The sequence below is a fragment of the Silurus meridionalis genome, chromosome 11, assembly GCF_014805685.1.
Source record: "Silurus meridionalis isolate SWU-2019-XX chromosome 11, ASM1480568v1, whole genome shotgun sequence".
Lineage (NCBI taxonomy): Eukaryota > Metazoa > Chordata > Actinopteri > Siluriformes > Siluridae > Silurus > Silurus meridionalis.
The window spans coordinates 17,797,269-17,816,296 of NC_060894.1; the positions used below are offsets into that span (position 1 = coordinate 17,797,269).

General features: G+C 37.1%; 1 protein-coding gene across 3 annotated transcripts in view; it reads right to left on the reverse strand.

The window, feature by feature from the left end:
• Nucleotides 1-231: 231 nt before the first annotated feature.
• cadm2a (cell adhesion molecule 2a) overlaps nucleotides 232-19,028 on the reverse strand; it is a 360,034-nt gene continuing 341,237 nt past the window's right edge. For 2 of the 3 annotated variants that reach the window (XM_046861229.1, XM_046861228.1), the window contains 3 exons: nucleotides 14,742-14,855; nucleotides 6,388-6,510; nucleotides 232-5,648 (listed from right to left, as the gene is read on the reverse strand). In XM_046861229.1, coding sequence (XP_046717185.1) covers nucleotides 5,530-5,648; nucleotides 6,388-6,510; nucleotides 14,742-14,855 — 356 coding nt within the window. In that variant the 3' untranslated portion in view covers nucleotides 232-5,529. The remainder of the gene's footprint in view (nucleotides 5,649-6,387; nucleotides 6,511-14,741; nucleotides 14,856-19,028) is intronic. The other variant, XM_046861230.1, reaches the window with a different exon arrangement.

Sequence of the window (19,028 nt, forward strand, 5' to 3'; positions counted from 1 at the left end):
TTATGCTTATTTATATAGACACTGTTCATGTCACTGTAATGATCATTTTTTGTTCTTTCAGTTGTGGTCAGAAAAAATAATAGGTGTGTTTTTTAACTGTAACTGTGTGTTTTTTTCATACAAACACTAAGGTATTTTTAAGGTATGCCATCACTGAAGTCTCTTCCTGTGAAACCCACAAATTAAAAAAAATCATGCAACCGTGAAAAAACAGACAGCATCAGAAAGCAAAACCTTAAACACTGAGATTTTTTTATTAACATAATAATTGCCCGTTTTGAACTGTAACAGATACAGAGAGCATCAGCGGATGGGAGGTGCTTTGGAAAATTTGTCTAATCAAATGATAAACCCCCCCCCAAAAAAACATTCCTGAGACGCCAAAAAAAAAAAGCCAAAGAAATGGAATCACATGCTCTTTGAGTTACATACTAAGCGAATTTTTGACTCAAATATCAATTATTCCATTTGTACAGAAATTGCATTGATCCAAATATCAGTGCAGGACATCATAAACTACTGTTTGCATTTATTTATCTTTAAACAAACAGCAATGTGTGATGTTCTGCTATCAAAGCAAAATAAACAGGCAGTTTTGACAAAAAGAAATGTGTTTAAAAAATTTAACATAATGCAAAATGGATTTAATTTCGTTTCTAAGGTCGGACCGGGGTTTAGTCTATTTATAAAGAACAACATTGGAACAAAACAAAACAAAAAATCTTTGCTAGAAAAAAGCCCACCAAAACAAAACTAAATAAATATAAAATACTGTATCCAAGCTATGTGACAAAATTTTGTAACAGAACCCATTTACATATAATCATGATTTACACACTTGGCAAATCTCCGCGTGTGTTTCATTATTTTTATGTTTTCGAGCGTAACATGCCGCAGCTAGTAGGGCAGAAATAAAATTCGAGAGTTAGAGCGTTTTCAGGTGTGTTAAAGATCATTTCACCTCATATATTACAGGCCCAATTACAAGTTACGCCTGAACTGAGAGAAATTTCACAGCTTTTCGAAAAAGCTACACTCCACAGCACCTGCAAACATTTGTGCCGTGATGAACCTCCTAATGACGGAGCCCAAAGACATCAGCGGCACCTGTGCTGTCACTGCAACAATCTGCTAAATAAAGATCTGCTTATATGGGATAATAGGAATTGATAAAAGAAAAAAGTCATTTTTTTGTTTTCTTTAGTACCTAAAGTCATGGGTCAAACAATTTAAGTTATAAGTCATATTATAAATCTCAACGTGCTTTGCACAGCCTGCAGCATTGGCATGAAGAAATTGTTAAAACAACTTAAAAATCAAAATGATATGGCTTCAGGTTAAATACTGGATGCAGCAGATGCACCAGGAGATGAAATTATTGAAAAGTTGCTCCATTTGAACAAACTGATATTAATCTCCCATCTAAATAAATTTGCAAAGAAAGCCCACCTGAAAACAGGCATTACAATTTCCTGCACAGCTTTTATCACCACAGAAACATCTGTGGTGTTAGAAGTCAGTCTGCTCCTACTCCACGCAACATAGCCCTGGTGCACTCCCAAACACATGGACATGTATATCCGATAAGTCCAATCGACATTAATCTTCACAGGAAAGAAAGACACTACTGTCTCTTGAAGTAACTTCAGCTACAATTTCGCAGGACCTATGGCAGTGTTTCAGCTGTTCTGAACAGTCCCACTGGTTTATCCCATTGTTTTCCAATTCCATTGTATCCAACAGGTGTCTTTTTGCCAAATCAAATCAAATTTTTCGTTTTCTGACCCATTTTACAAAATTATATCATAGAGTCTGATCTGAGTTTATGCAACCTACTGATACTGTACAATAAAATCATACCATTGCAGGATGTGACTTTATCGGGAGCTTTTCTGCATGATACATGAAGCTGGAAGTGAAGGATTTTAGCCTGCCCATTCTGCACGTTGTACGCTAAAGAAATTCAATAGAAACAAAATTTCAGCAATTCTGCTACACCTCCTAACATTTCCGCAGCATTAATAATTCTCTTTCTACACAACAAACTGAGGAATCAATTCCTCATGTCCCTTAACTACAGTATGCACTCTGACCAATAATACATTAAGGGCTTGAATTCAATGCTATGTTTCCGCTTTCCAACACTACCTTTATTTGCAGCATCTATTATAAGTCCTTAAAGGCATATTCAATATTTACTATTTTCTCTTTTCATACATACTGTATTGTGCCTGTCAAAAGTTTGGAAACGCCTAGCCTTTTATGGTTTTTGAGACACATGCATGTTCCTTTTGTTTCTATGCAACAAACTCGGTCAAAGGCAAAAACACGAAAAGAATTGGACAGTGAATGACTGCAAGAAAGTTCTGTGTAACGATAAGTCCTAATTGGACATTTTTTGCTCTAATAGAAGAAGTTATAGAAAAAGGAGAGATGATGCTAGCAGACTGCCTCATACCCACAGTCAAACATGAAGATGGAGACATAATGGTGTGAGGTTTTTAGAGCAGGGATGATTGGAGATTTATTCAAGGAGAAAGGAATATTAAACCAACATTGCTACCACTCTGTACTTTAGTGCAATGCAATTCTGCCTGGACTGCGGCTAATTGGAACCAACTTCAACATACAACAAGACAATGACTTGAAGCATATGTCCATGTTCTGTATTTTTTCAGGGCAAACAATCAGCTCGAGCGTTATCTATCATGGATTGGCCTGCCCAGTAACACACCTAATGTCCTACTGAACTCATCTGGGATAAACTGGATTGCAAAGTCAGAAAGAACAGAGAAGTTCAACTTTGGCACGTTTTACAAGAGGCATGGCAAATTATTTAAGCTGAATGTTTTTGTCGAAATGAACCATCCAGATGCCAAGTGTGTGTAAAGAGTGTGTTATTCATGGGAGGATTTTTTAATGAAAATAAAGTACATGTGTACATTTATACATTTGTTTGGTCCAACTCAAATATTCATACCATGACATGACCTAGTTTATAACATAAAAACAAAAGGAACATGCACATGTTTCTCAAAAACCATAGAAGACTAGGTGTTTCCAAACTTTTCTCACTGTAAGTAGTTTCTCCACCATTTTACTATAAGATCTAAAATAAAATCACATCAAATGTTTTTTATACCAAATGTAATGCTTGTACAGTATATACACCTGATGCTAAAAATTAAACTGTGTACAAAAAAGATGTAGAGCGCTTATTAAGAATCCCCATGTACCAAACCAACAAAACAAGGAAACATAATTTTAAGTCATGTGAATAATAATCTAATATACAAACGTATATGATATGTGGGGTCCCAATCTCTGACAACATTTTCACTACTTACTACATTTAGCAGATGTAATATACAGCCATATTAACAAGGGCGCTATTTATTACAGAAATCCAAAAGAAGGAATATATATATATATATATATATATATATATATATATATATATATTAAAAAAAATAATAAAGAGACATAGACTACTTAAAATAAAATAAAAAACAATGCAATCATTCATCAGTGTCAGATGAGATGTAATGATCATAATATGTTTTACATCATGTTCACTGATTTACAAAAAATTTCCGATTAGTTTTCTTAGCCATCATCTGTGTGTTTTCTAACAGCCACTCTGTAGTCCAAACTCTCTTGTGCTTCTTATATTTAATTTATTTATCAGATGTAGAGAAAAAAGCGGACACCAAATGCCACAAAACACCTTCAATTATTTTTTCTGGACTCTGGACTTTAGATTAAAAAAAAAGAGCCTGTTACATTTTCCTTTGTGTTCCTGTAATTGAATGTAACTGATCATTTATCATTTAAAAAGTTTACGGGTTGATGTTCATGATAGAAACTGCAGCAGTGTGTACTTAGAAAAAGACACATGCCCATTGCAATGCAATGACTGATTATGTTCACATTACAGAATGGACGAAAATGATATTTCTGGCACAGGTCTGATTATCACAAGCTGCGTGAATGTAAAAATCAGCAACACTGTTCATATCTACTGTATGAGCCATTAATTATCAGTCCAATATCACCAAAGTGTTTTAGCTGATTTTGTGTTGGGTGTCTAGTTATTATTGGGCCTATTAACCAGTACCAGTAATATAGAGTACTTATTTATAGATTTGTATTTTGTTCAAACTGATTCCTTATTTTATATATATATATATATATATATATATATATATATATATATATATATATATATATATATATATATATATATATATATATATATATGTGTGTGTGTATAATGAAACATATTAGTATTACAACCAGGCCCTACTGTTTGAGGTGATTTTACAAGAAATATTGAAATCACCTTCTGTCCTTTAGATTTAAGGATTAAACAGCACTTTGTTTTTTTTTTTACTTCTTTTGGAAACCAGATAACAATCATAAACTTTTCCATGCCTGAAATCTGTCCATTTAAATGAACGGCAGATGCAAAAAAAAAAAGCAGAAAAGTCTGTATTTGTGAACATAACCATTATATTCTGTAGTTTGAGTTAGACAGCGCAGATGAGCCAGAGACACAGTGTTTCACAAAAACACAGCAACATGATGAGCTTATATATATATATATATATATATATGTAAAAAAAAAAAAAAAAACTTCATTAATTCACTGGTGTGTCCTTAGTCTACAACCCCTGGCCTTCTATCATACTAGCTACTTTTATTTTTGGATGATGTAAAACATAGGAGTATTCAGTTGATGCATCATGACCCTTGAACTATCATATAGGCTTCTTGCCAATATCTACATTTCAGGTACAATACTGGTTAATATGAGCCTGAGCTATCAGTCCGATTGCGTAAATCTTCACTCACACTATGGAACACACACTAATTACTGATCAGCATTTTTTGTAAGTTAAAACGGGTATCAGCTAATTTCTTTTTTTTTTTTTTTTAAGAAAATGGTTTCCGGTATATATATTCTTTTAAATTGAAGAAAAATTACAACAGTGTTGGAATGAACTGTAAAGAGTAAAAAGAAACCAAAAAAATACATATATACATTAGAGATGATACTGCGTTTTTTAATAGTGCGGAAGATTAAAAAAGCGAGCAGCCAATTCTAAAACACTCGACCCAAATAAAGGCATTGACTAAAACCTCGAATGGATGTCTGTATATTATAATTGAGGCACTGTGAGAAAGTGATGGTTAAGGACTTCTGAAAGAAACTCAAGTGAAATATTGAATTGGATTCAATTGGTGGTTTGGCCAACTATTTTCTTATTATTGTTATAATATTTTTTACAGACACAATGTGAACAGTGTGAATAAAAAAAAGGCATCGGCAGCCATGTCTGGTAAAAGTAGCAGGTGTGATTCAGGACAAGCTGATAAAAGAAAAAAAATGGATGCAAATAAAGATCGTAGGACATGAGTTAAGAAGAAACGTTTGCTGCTGCTAGACAAGATTCCAACATGGAGCAAGGGATGAGAGCGAGAAAGAGAGAGGAAGCGAGAGAGAGAGAAAGGTGAGTGGAGTGCAGTCTAAATGAAGTACTCCTTTTTTTCCTCTGTGTGTGCGTGGTTTCCATCTGCGTTAATGATGGCTGTGTCTGCGTCAGGGGCATCGTCTGCTCCTTTGGCCTCGTTTGTCAAATACGTGCCTGTCCCGGGAAAAAAGGCATTGCTTCATTTAAAAAAATTTAGGAAACCATCTTGTAGTGTAGCTTACCACTAATAAAATGTTAAAAGCTTCATATATACACTATATGGCTGAAAGTAAGTGGCCACCTGATCATTAGCCTGATATGTGTGTTGGTAGCTCAGTGGTTAAGATGTTGGACTTGGAAGGTCAAGAGTTCAAATCCCTACACCACTGCAGGACCCTTGAGAAAAGGCTTTACCCCTTAAATGTTAATGTGCTTTTGACAAGGCCTTCCATTGAATTTTGGAACATGGTCGTGGGCCAAGGAAGCCATGCATTCACTAAGCATTTGATTCATTCTGAATGTGCATCAGGTTAAATTTAGGTGTCTGAAAACATTTGAAAGAAAGACAGGTGCTTTAATTGTCATGAGTACTTTGCAGCCCTGTGAAATTCTTTATTTGCAAACCCCAGAGATATTAAGAGCTGGGGTCAGAGTGCGGTGGTAGCCATGATACAGCACACCTGGAGAATAAGGGGGTTAAGGGTCATGCTCTGGAGACACAATAGTAACAGCTTGACGCTTCTGGGGCTTAAACACCAACCTTCTGACAAGTAACCCACTGAGCTACAACTTCCCCTTTGGACATAAAGTGTATTTTTCTAAATTAATTATGTACAAAAAGTGAATTAGTTTATAAAGTTTGAATTATTTATAGAAGTTTGGAAAAAGAAATAGCATAATTCGTTCATTTTACCTTTATGCCTTGCCAGATATCGACCCAGTACGATGATTAAGCACAGGGTGACAAAGACTACAACAGCTACTACTCCACCAATCAGAGCATGATCTGGACCGTGCTGTCCCAAAGCATTAGGATCTGAAAGAGAGAGAGAGAGAGAGAGAGAGAGAGAGAGAGAGAGAGAGAGAGAGAGAGAGAGAGAGAGCAAAAGAGAGAAAGAGAGCTTTTTAGAGCGAAGAAACAAACACAACTACAGGAAAAAAAAGGTACTTAGGAGCGATCCCTGAGGAGTGAAGTTCTAAGCTTACAAACAAAAGTACATAAATAAAATGCATGAATATTTAAATAGGTCAGTAAAAAAAAGGACATACTCAAATACTGCAAACGCAGGAAATGTAAATGTTATTTACTCCCCTGACAGTAACTTTACTTTTGGGATTTGAATTTAAAGGAAAAGAAATTCACTCTAAGACTCACCTGTGGGCTTTAAAGCACAAGCAAACACAACCAGATTCAAAACAATCATTACATCTTTAACAAGTTTAAGGCCAAATGATTGTGATAGGGCAGATAGAGACAGATTTATCCATGTAACATGGATAATTATAAGCAAAGCAAGTCCTGCTGTACAAAAATGAACTTTTTTATCTAAGTAAAAGTTTCGATATGCAACCAAAAAATGTCTAGTATCTTTTAGCACTTGTGGAATGTACTGTTTTTTAAAAGGACAAGTTTGTTTCTTATATTATTTATGTCAAGAATTGACTCTCTGATAGAAAAATAGTAACACTATTATCCACATTTGCTGCAAATAATTATTTCTGAAGTTAAACAGACACGAGTGAGAAAGCTTTTTAAAAATATGATCTTACTTTCATTGTATTTTTTATATGCCTAAATAAAATATACTTCATATTACAAACAGCAATTCAGTCATTTACTGTATTTTTTTACAGCACTTTATCAGCAATCCTGTTTTACTATTGAATTTACAGACATTTTATTTATCATAGTAATTTCCACAGTGTATCTGTACATAATCTAAGTGTTGAGAATGTAGTATTATTCTGAGCCGGCATAAAAGCATCGGCTAATGCAAGTCTTTATCGGTGCCCATGATAAAACAGGTGTAAAATATCAGTTCAACAGCCCATGAACAATAGTGTGCTGAGGAATGAAGGCTGGTTATAAATGGGAGTTATTATCACAGTGGGGAGTTATTAAGAGTAAAATTCAAAGATGGAACGGAATTCCATTACTCTTGCTCTTTCTCTCTATCGCTCTCTCCTTTTCAAGCCTATTTTCCTACCAGTTTACCAGGTCATTTGCCAATTTACAAACACACAACACATTTGCCAACCATGAGTAACAGTGCGCTTCCCCAAAACACGTAAAGCAAACCATCGCATCCTTTCGAAACTCTGTGCACATGGTCTCATAACATATCAAGAATCAATTGCTTACAGCTTTTTTCTGCACTCTCAAAGACGTCCACTATTGGCTACTGTCCCTCTGTTTGAAGGGAGAGATGAACATCATCCCTCCCACACAGACAGAGGTTGCGGCATTGGCGTTTCCATTGGTGCCTATAGTAGGCACATCCTCCTTGTCTACCCACATGTCCCGAATCAGCAAACCCACTTTGTCATATCGTATAACATCCATCTCAAGGGCACTTACGCCTGCCTTAAAGTCATTCGCACGTCCCCATGTTCGAGAATGGTATCTCAGTAGTGACGAGGATAGGGACAGGCACCTCATGCCTATGCTTCGGGGTTGTCATAATTGGATATCTTTAGCGCTTGCTCTATTTATATCAGCAGCCAATGAGGCCAGCGTGATGAGAGTCTTCCTGGGGCAAGTCTATTGACACGGCAAACTCTTTGTGGAGCCCAGCAGATGATAACGATATGAAAAGTAATTTCTACAACCAGGCAGATTGATATGGCCAATGCAGGGCATTTCATTATGTCCTGCTCTGTTTAGAGGAATTGGCTGTTAAAGCAGGAAATGTGCTGGTATAATATATGAATCTTCACCTCCACGCCTGTCTGTCTGTGTCTCACTGGTTCGACCAATCAGCGATCTCTTTCATAGCTCTAGTGGCTTGGCATAGTTTGTCAGATGGAGGCTAGCGATGCATTTTCCTTTGTCTTACCAGCATTCTTAATTAATGAATGTACAATAATGGTCTAACAATCGAGCACAATATACAAATTTCCCCTTTGTTTGGGTTGAACTCCCTGGACTAGTGAGGAGGCAGAGCAAATAAATGGGACTTGCATTTTGTGGCCACAAAATGCACTCCTAATGTGTCTGAGATTAACATTTAATTTGCTGATTAGCTGTAGCTAATCACACAAACCGCACCGATTACCACATGTGCTCTACTGTGAAATGGTAGAAAATAGTCAACCATTAAAATTTTCTGAATAAATTGAAAATGCATGTTCAGTTACAATACTAGAGCTGCAAAGCTCTTTGAAAGAAAAGTAAAAGGATACAGTAGTTGCAATCTACATTAAACAAAAACGGTGCAATTTTGCAGGGTTTTCAGGTACAATAAACCTTTGCTGTCTATAAAACCAGGGTCTTGGTGAATCTGGTCCTTTCTGTCTCCAGAACTGCATGATTTTAAGCCGAACTAATGTAACCTCTGACAGTAACTCCTTCCCATCGGCATTTTAAGAGTTAGAAGCTTTCTTTCCGGAGGGAAGACACAAGCAACAAACTAAAACATGCTGATGCCAGCAAAAACATCAGAGTGGTGAAAACCTGAGCCACCATTTTGCTCTCTTCATAGTGGGAGAGTTCAAGGTTGAGATGAATATTTATGCCGCATTGTAATTCAGAACCTGAAGAGCAAGGATTGTGCTATCTAGGATTAACCAGGCAGTCGTCCAGGATTAACGCTGCATCTGTGATGTATTCGGATGAATGCTGCAGTTAGAAACGTATACACACGAATAAGCAAAGTGCGAGTGTGTGCGCGCGTGTGTGTGCGTATATGCATGAGACCTTGTGCTGATCTTCTTTCCTTAGGTGAGCTATCGAGTGTTTCTGATGTGAAAGTGCTGAACCGCAGAGCTTCACCTTCTGAGCACAATAAAACTCTTATTAACATGCAGAAAGGCACACTCCCATTCTCCCTCTGATAAATACATGCATGTCTATAAACTCTCAGGTGACCAGTGATGTGTTACACGATATAAGGGTATAGAGAAACACGGTTGGCTGCATGTAGTCTAAACAGCGACTTATCTCTGTTCAAAAAGTCAATGCAAAAGTCAAAGTGAAGCCTAACATTTCTGACATATCTGTTGTTGCCTATATGAAATAGCTGAGCAGGTCTGTTTAGTCTGGTTCGTCCACCTGAATGTTATATTTAGGCAAAAGAGACTAAACAAATCAACTTAAAAAAAAAAAACACTAGTTCATCTACATTTAATTATTGTTAGATTGAATGGACTGGACTTTAAGCTTCTCTTTGCAAGGTCAGAAACCCAACACTACAGCCGTATAAATCCCCTACATTTTATACAAAACCTGCTGTATCTAATGCTGTGCTCTTTGCTTTAGATAAACCCCATTTAATACAGTGTATATACTTTGAAACAGTTTGTGACGCCAGATTTAGAGCAGTTAATTTGGTGATACTGTTTAACCTCAGATGTTCAATACAGTAATACCACGGTACTTGTCAGTAATTTGTTACAGAACTCGTGCCGAATGCTTAAACTGACAAGACCGAACAAAGAATAAAGGAAATGCATAAAGGCGTTTTTAACCAATATAGGATCCATGATTTAGACTTGCAATGTAAAGAAAAGCCCACACGAGAACGCTTTGGAGAGCACTCTATGGCACTTGTTTGTGAGATACCATGAGATATTTCATGCATCTGTTTTACCGTGAGGCAAGTAGCAAAACATTTTTCAGTTGTCATAATGTGACGAGTACTCAATTCGACGAATTCTGGAGCCGACTTATATATACATATACAGTGGAACCTCGATAATTGCGACCGTGACAATCGCGACCTAGATAGTTCGTGACTTTTCATTTGGAACCGGACTAAAAGTAACTTGCGAAAAATCGGATAGTTTGCGAAAAGCCGCGAGTGGCTCGAAAGTTCGGAGTAACATTTTATATCAGAGTTTGCACTAAAATGTTTTTAAAAACCAATTTATTTTTTATTATTCATTTAAGTATATATTTAATGTGAAATGGTGTGGCTGGGATAAAAGGACTTAACGGATGTTATTTGTCTTCCACCACACTCACATGAGTTATCAGAGGGATTTAACATCAGAATGATCTGAGATCACACATTCTTCATCCACCCTTCAAATAAAAAGAAAGACCGACAAGTATGAACATTGATCAAAATAAACTAGAGCGAATACCTGAACGATTTACATACCAGAAAATATCAAACATTGCATTTAGGATGAGCACATGCATCAGGGACCATGCTTAAACCCCCATCCCCCTTTTTTTTAGGTTTTAATTAGGTTTTATAACAGATAGGTCTTTAATTTGGGTTATACTGTACTGTTGGAATAATTTACCCATATACTGTCCCAAAGTCATTTTAATTTAATTCAGTTTCTTAAAAAAAAAAAATTAAAGTTTTAAGATGATAGTTATTAGAATGATAAGACAATGGGGTCAAAGATGCATTATATCATCACTTTTAAACAAAATTACTTTTTCAGATTTCAGATTAGGATAGGCAAAATTAAAGTTGAGAATGTTGGGTTCTTTCCAGGGAATTACTTAAAATGACTTCCGTTATTAAATTTTATTGATTTTTCATCATTTGCCTATTTTAAATTATGGCTTTAATGCAGAGATAATATAAGACATAATATGGTAGGCCATCAGGAACTATACTGCATGATTTAGCAAAGACCTTTGCATTACATTTCAATTCTGCTTATGCTCCAGTGCAGTTGGAACAGTGGGCAAGGATCACACTCAGTATAGCTGTCTCCATAATAATCTTCCCTCGAGCAACAAGACAGTCAACTTTGCCATACTTCTTTAAAAAAAAAGCTAGTTTTTAAGCATTGTCCTTTTAGGGAATCTCAGAGGAGCCATTTTTCCCCCCACTGTGCCCCTTTGTTCTACCCTTCTGTCAGGAACAGCGGAAAACTTCGCTAAATCAGTACCGCAGCTAAAAATCCCTAATTCCTTGCTGAGCATAAAAGCATTAAATTTTCAAATGTGTACTCAGAGTTACTTGACCTCGCTTATTTTCTTAAGGTAGCCTGCACTTTCAGAGAAATCTCCCAAATCCACAGAGCTGAGTCAAAGCTGGTTGTGTTTAAGCTGCAGGCAGCGTGTAAAGACCTGGTCTTCAACACTGACCAGTCCGCACAGGAATTCTGTAAAGCACCCCAATTTACTCGCATGCATATGTATGGTGCTAACCTGAGCTCTAGAGATAGGAGAGAAAAGGAGGACAAGGCACCATGTAGAGTCCTAATTGGATGAGCAAAGCTCTCCAAGGTGAGCCATTCTGCCAGCCACTGAGGAACAAAATGCTTGAACTTGCAAATGGTGCTCAGAGGATTCCTCATTTGTTTGTGTCTCACTGGGAGCAGAGCCCATGAACAAGGGCGCGTCCAACCTGCTGCTGTCAGCCCATTAAACCCCTGTTGAGCATGCATGCTGTGTGCTCACTGAATATCTGCTCAGTGCATGAAGATGCATATATTTCAGCCTTATTTGGACACGGAACACTGATCATGGGAAACTGCTGGATTTATTCACTCAAGCTTAACGTGAACGCCTCAAAACTATATTATTCACAATACCAACAAAGTTCCTCTTTTCAGTCTTAGCTCACTTTGATTGAAGAGGCTGCTTTTATTTATTTCTTAAATTCTGTAAATCTGCTTTGAGACAATGTCCCTTGTGAAAGCGCTATAGAAATAAACTTGACTTGACTTTACCATAGCTGGTGATATTTACATTTTAATTTGCAAGTTTATTTTTATAGCGCTTTTCACAATGGACAATGTTTCAAAGCAGCTTTACAGAATGTAAGAATTATAGATCAATATAAGGGAATTATGTGTATTAATCCCAGATGAGCAGCTTGGGGCGAGTATGGCAGGAAAAAACCCTACATGGTATGAGCAAGAAACCTTGAGAGGAACCAGACTCAAAAGGGAAACCCATCCTCATTTGGGTGATATCAAGACATTTCTTAATAAGATTAAAGCAACAGAGTGGAGGAATAGTCCACAGGTCCCTGGTTTGATCAGAAGCTCAGTTTATTGTCTGTGCACTTTACTCTTGTTTCCTCAACAAAACATGGCAGGTTTTGTGGTTTCATCAATTAAGTTTTACTGTTATCGAACAATGCATGCTTCGTGTATTCACTTGAATTTTTTTTACCAAATTCATTTGAAAAATCTATGAATAGGAAAGTAATCTACCTAGATCATGTATATTGTACTCCTATAGTTTGAGTATAGATGTGCCTTCTTACTTCTACTGATGACATGTTGCTGATGTGTCAAGACTGTTGATATAAATTAACCCTTTATATATATATTTTTTTTATGTAAATTTCCTTTTAAAGTAAGATAAGGCTTAACCTTTTAAACTATCAACCAAAGAATTACCAAATAAATTCAAATTTAACGCAGCAATTTGATGACACACAGTGTCTCTCTATTCGGTTTCGAGTTTGTAGACTTACAAGGAGCAATTAACATTCTTTTTACTCTAAAATGTAAAGCAGAAACAATTTAAAAGACAGTTGGGATTTTACCCGCCAGCAGAATGGCAGGGCGATGAGGGTAACAAAGGATATAAATCCTGTTATTAAGGCACCGACTGTAAACACCTAAAAATACTTGCAGTTTCCTCAATTTTTTCCTTTGCAGATGTGACCCAGTAAAAACAAAAACAAAAAAAATAAAATAATGCATTCTAGCACCATATCTGACAGCTTGAAATAAAGTTTTGCTGCAATTACACAGCTTCTGGATTGTGTTTTGTTTTCCTCCCATATTTTCTGTCTTATTATGCCCCTGGCTAATGAACCCAAAGCCAGCCCTCTCTGAATAAGATGGATTTTCACGTTTTCTTCTGCCCACCCTGAGACAAAAGGCATGACCGATCGCTATGTCTGTGGAAGTGCCTCAGCGGGATGATAACGCTGTGGGGATGTGAGACAGGGCGGACACGTGCTGATTATGAAAAGTGAGCTGTAAATATTTAAAAAATTCCCCGAAACCCAAGAACTTTATCCAACCTTTCAGCTACAGAAGGTCACGGCTAATTTGCAAGCCATAAAAATGCATTTGGCAGATTTAACGCGGATGAGAGCTGCTCTGATGACATCGTTTGGGCCTGGCGCTTCTGTGCGGAAGAGTTATTATGCTCATTAAGCCCGACTGGCCGCTGCTGAAATCCCACCATTGATCGCAGACGCTGAGATGGGCGGCTAATGCACCGAGGGAAATAAGTGCAGTTAACACTCTAGACCTTTCATGGTACAGCAGCTATAAAGGGCTGCTTGGCTATGCAGGCTAAAGACTGGTAGACTGAAAGAAATGGCTAAAATGGCCTAACATGCCTGAGAATGATTTTCTTTAAGTATAAAGTACTTCTTAACATGACAGCAGACAGAGAATTTAGTGCTACATGATGCAATATCGCTTGCTAAAGGTAATATCGCTCAGCGTGTGCCCAGTCTGCTGCAAGAGTTTCAGGGTTAGCTGGCTGCCATTCCGCCTGGTCAATAAACTATCTTCATAAATAGGAAGACACTGAAATGACATTGGGAGTTTTCATGGAACCTGCGATCAGAAAAATCAAACAGCGTATGTTTGATATAAGTTATACTAGATATACTTTTGCTTTGATCGCTTGAACGATGTCACTGAGAAGCAAAGATGGGAGCGGGCACAGTTATAGTAATGGGAAGCACCCCAAAAAATTGCAATGCAGTACAGCATGACGATCTGTAAGCATTTGCACCAGCATTTGTGTAAGTCATGTGCTGTGTGTAATTGGAATTACTGGGGTTTGATCTTTGCTGTGCATATTGCATGCTCTTTAGATTTACTATTTTACTCTTTTTTCACCAGAAATATACCAAAACCTGTTGTTTAAATGAGCTAAATGCCTGCACATAGCTCAACAGAACAGGAAAATACAGAGGTAAGGACACCAAGATGAGGCAGAACACAAAAACATTACACATGTAACAAAAGGAAGATAACAGACTTCAGATTCTAAAAGAAAAAGGCTACATAGGATTGGCTGGGAATTAGAAAAATAAATAAATCAAAGACGGGTGAATGTGAGAAAGAGGAAGTGATGGAAGGGTGGTGGGGTTGCTGTACCTCTTTGACCGGTCACTGCAGAGTCAGGTCGCTTGAAGTTTAATGGATCTGTGGAGTCTGGGAGGATGGCTACAGAGGGAGGAGTTGTGGATGGAGAGGGTGTAGTGGGGGCATCTGGTCAATGAAAGACATCACGCAAACAAACGCACAGGAACGGATGCAGACATAAGCAGAAAACAAACACACACAAAGCAAACAAACAAAAACAATATCAACAAAAAAATGAAGAACATAAACATCTTGTATACATAAAGCAAATTAAAATGGAATGTATAATAATAATAATAATAATAATATTAATAAGGATGGAAATTATGATGGAGTTCTATCAAAAAATGTGTCCTGAACCAACATTCAGTAAATCTCATGAGTTTCATACATAATTAAATGTCAAAACACATGACCGTGTACTTTTCCGGAATTCTATACTAAATATTTAAATTTTAATATCTCACATATAATAAATACACCGATCAGGCATAGCTTGTCTAGGCATATGACTACCTGTCTAATATTGTGTTGGCCCCCCTTTTGCTGCCAAAACAGTCCTGAACTGTCAAGCATTAACAGCATTAACCACACGGACCAGCCTTCGCTCCCCATGTGCATCAATTACCCTAGAAAAAACCCATGACCCTGCCCCGCTTCACCACTGTTCCTTCCTTGGATGACTTTTGATAGATACTGACCACTGTAGACCAGAAACATCCCACGAGAGCTGCAGTTTTGGAGATGCTCTGACCCAGTTGTCTAGCCATCACAATTTGGCCCTTGTCAAACTCAAATCAAAACCTTATGCTTGCCCATTTTTCCTGCTTTTAACACGTCAAATTTGAGGACAAAATATTCAATTGCTGCCTAATAAATCCCACCCGCTAACAGGTGCGATGACAAAGTAATAATCATTGTTATTCAGTTCACCATTTATAATGTTATAATGTCATAATGTTGTCCCTGAAAAGGGGATAGCAGAAGCACTCAAAACCACATGCAAATGATTATTAATATTAATAGTGGTAGTAGTATCAGAGGTTGCAGTGTAGTACTAGTAAATAGTAGTTCTCGGTGTATTGGTGTTGTAGAAATGATGATTTGGTGGCACTATTAGAATTGGTGTAATAGTATAGAAGCCATAGTAATAGAACTATGTGCCATGTGAAGCAGTCATAGTAGTAGAAGCAGTAGTCAGTGGTGGGCCGTCAGGGCCAGCCAGGCCTTCTCTACTTACATTTGAATATATATATTTTTTTCCATTAATATGTATTTAATTATTCCCAAAGGTTTATTTTCAGCCGTCATGTGTTGCCAGGGTCAAAGAAATTCGTTGTGAGGTCTTCAGAATTAGCAGTGAGGGTGCCTGTAGCTTCAAATATATGTTGCTTGAAGCTGTTGCTTTAACCAGTTAGATTTTGAGTTGGTGACACCAGGGTCACCTAGCAGGCATACGATAATGTCGCCATTTAAATTGGATATATTCAAACATAGTTTTGCGTGTTTCTTTCCTGTAGAATTTGCACAGAAACACCCAGTTTGCAAGGAAAATCGTAATGCACTGGAAAAATGCACAAAAATGCAAAGAAAACACAAGGTGGACTGTATTTTTTGTCATTTTATGATTTTGATATTGATGCTTCAGCCAGAGATGATGTATGCAGGCAGTGCAGCTGTGGCTTGTTGAGACTTGTTGAATTGCGTTAATTGGGTTTCTTGCTTTGGTAGTGCCGGTCGTTCTTGCTGCATGAGTTCTGTGATGCAGCGCTCTATTAAATTGTGTTTCTGTATAACAATGATGGTTTTTAGATCTATGGTGTCTTAATACTGGGATAAAGTAGTGGATTGATACAGGTAGGACAACACTGAAAGTCTTGAAGAGAAATGCACAGCCTACCACTGGTAGTAGTTAGGTGGGGAGGGGGTAGCTTAGTGGTTAAGGCATTCCAAGCTCCGAAGGTTGTGAGTTCAAATTCCAGCCACACCAAGTTGGTGCTTCTGGGCCCCTGAGCAAGGCCCATAACCCCATATCTGCTCAGTTGTATGAATGTAATAAGTTATGTAAGTCACCTCAAATAAAGACGTCTGCCAAATGCTATAAATGTAGGAGTATTCATTACTCCTGTTACTACTAGTGATTAAGGTCCAATATATTGAAACTAATTTTCCAATAATTAAGCAAAATTGCCCAAGTGGGAGTTCAGTGGAACAGCAAGTTCAAATATTATTTGGAGTGATGCAATTGCACCAACGCTCTTCTACTAAATATCAGCACTCTTGGATCGCTGAATGTCTAATCTAATTATTGGACTGTAACTAACTGTTGTATAACTGTTGTACTTTTACTGGTGATAAGAGCAGGCCAGTTTGGTCTTTGCTGTTCTGCTATGTCCTGTTTTAAAAAAATGCTAAATAAAATCAAAGTAAAGATCATGCCAATCAGCTTGAACTAAACATCGCAATGCGCTCCAACTGAAATTGACTGACCCTGGCTTGGCAGGTCACATACAAAAATGGCATGTCACATTCAGGATTTTTGTGATTCGGTTTCAGTCAGGACGCACATCCCTCCGAAATGCATAAAATGTGTTTAGCTTGCTGATAAAGTTGGACAGAGGCTGATAAGGTGAATCACCAGTCTGCTCTTTCTCTAATGAGTCTGCTCTTTCAAACACACAATCTGGTCTCACAGGAGCAAAGCAGTTCCTGTGTCTCTCTGGAGCTGTTGTGAGAACCTGAGGGTGAAATGAAGATTTGTATCCTGAACTGAGCAGAAAAAGTTTAAGATAAATGAATGCATTCAAATAATTTCATTGATTCCGTAGAGTGTTATGTAAAGAAATGTTTAAATTCTGACAATTCTTATCAAAAATAAGACTATGGAAGATCAAATCTTTTATCTAGCTTTATAAAACATTGCTCATCAATTGCCATAGCTGTATTGCAGTTTTTCTTTTCCTGCTTTTTTGTGTGACTTTTTAAGGCAGCACTTAAGCAGGAGAATTTTCTGCCCTATAATAATGGAGAAAATACATACATATTACCGATGTCCCTCACTCATTTGCTGCTATTAACTACTACTTGAAACGAGAAGGTGTGTAAATATAGTGGGTAACAGAACAAAATGTGACAAGATGTGGCTGCACAAGGTGGTCATTACACACCTGACATTGGCATTTTATTTCCAAAGATCGTAACTTACCACCCAAACCACAACAAAGTGCTCTGTATGAAGATCGAGGGTTAAAAGCTGTTCTAAATAATCAAAAGCTTTGCACTAAAGGGAAATCATATTATGAGGTGGTATCAAAAGGTTTAGAGACTAGCTCTGTTCACAAGAAAGTACTTTATTTATCTGTGTTTACACACCATCACCTTCGGAATTGTCCCCTTGCAATGCAATACAGCGCGGTCGGTGCTCCCTGTGACTGTGCATTCAGCCTTGTGCTGCCATCTGTTGGCGTGTAACAAATCTAGTTTCGAAACTTTTTGATGCCACCTTGTACAGAACAGATACACAGTGACTGATACGACAATTAATTTCACTCTAATAAAAAAGCTACTATGGACAGAATAATACACTTTGCATATGTCTATTAATATTTAAAAAAAAGTCACAAATACCAAAGTGAGTCCTTTTTTTATGTCCCCCCCTTTTATGAGTATACATATAATCAGATATATATTGTGATGTATATGCTATGACCAGACTTGCCAGATCTACACAAATGCTTCAATCGGTATGAAAGCACATAGCTGATCATTGAACACTTCTTTTAAAAATATTTCTAAAATAGTCCTGTCTTATTAAACATTTTGGAATGAATACCTAATGCATCTAAGATTTCTTGAAGGAAATAAATTGTGTTAATATAGGTAAAAAGATTCCCCTATTTTTATAGGAAAAAAGCTGAAAAATATTGGCTGTATATTGGCTGTACCACTCTTACTTTGGCACTTACTAATACCAGATTTGGGGAAATGGACAAAATCCCATGCAAAAATGCTACTGCTACTTTTGGTACATTGGATGGAATATTTTCTATAATCAGCCACACTGGCTATTTATCTATAATGAACTAAAATCCTCCTAATACATATGAATGACAACTGCTTAAAGGACAGTATGTCTGTTCTTACATTGTATGGTTGTGTGTGTTGATCATTGATGTAAAGTGCAAACATCTGTCAATTTACAGTATTTTACAATATTGACAGTGCGTTTTTAAAATGATCTGTGATCTCCAGTTAGTTTAATATATTTACAAGAAGTTCCCAGGCTTTGCAGTGCAAACA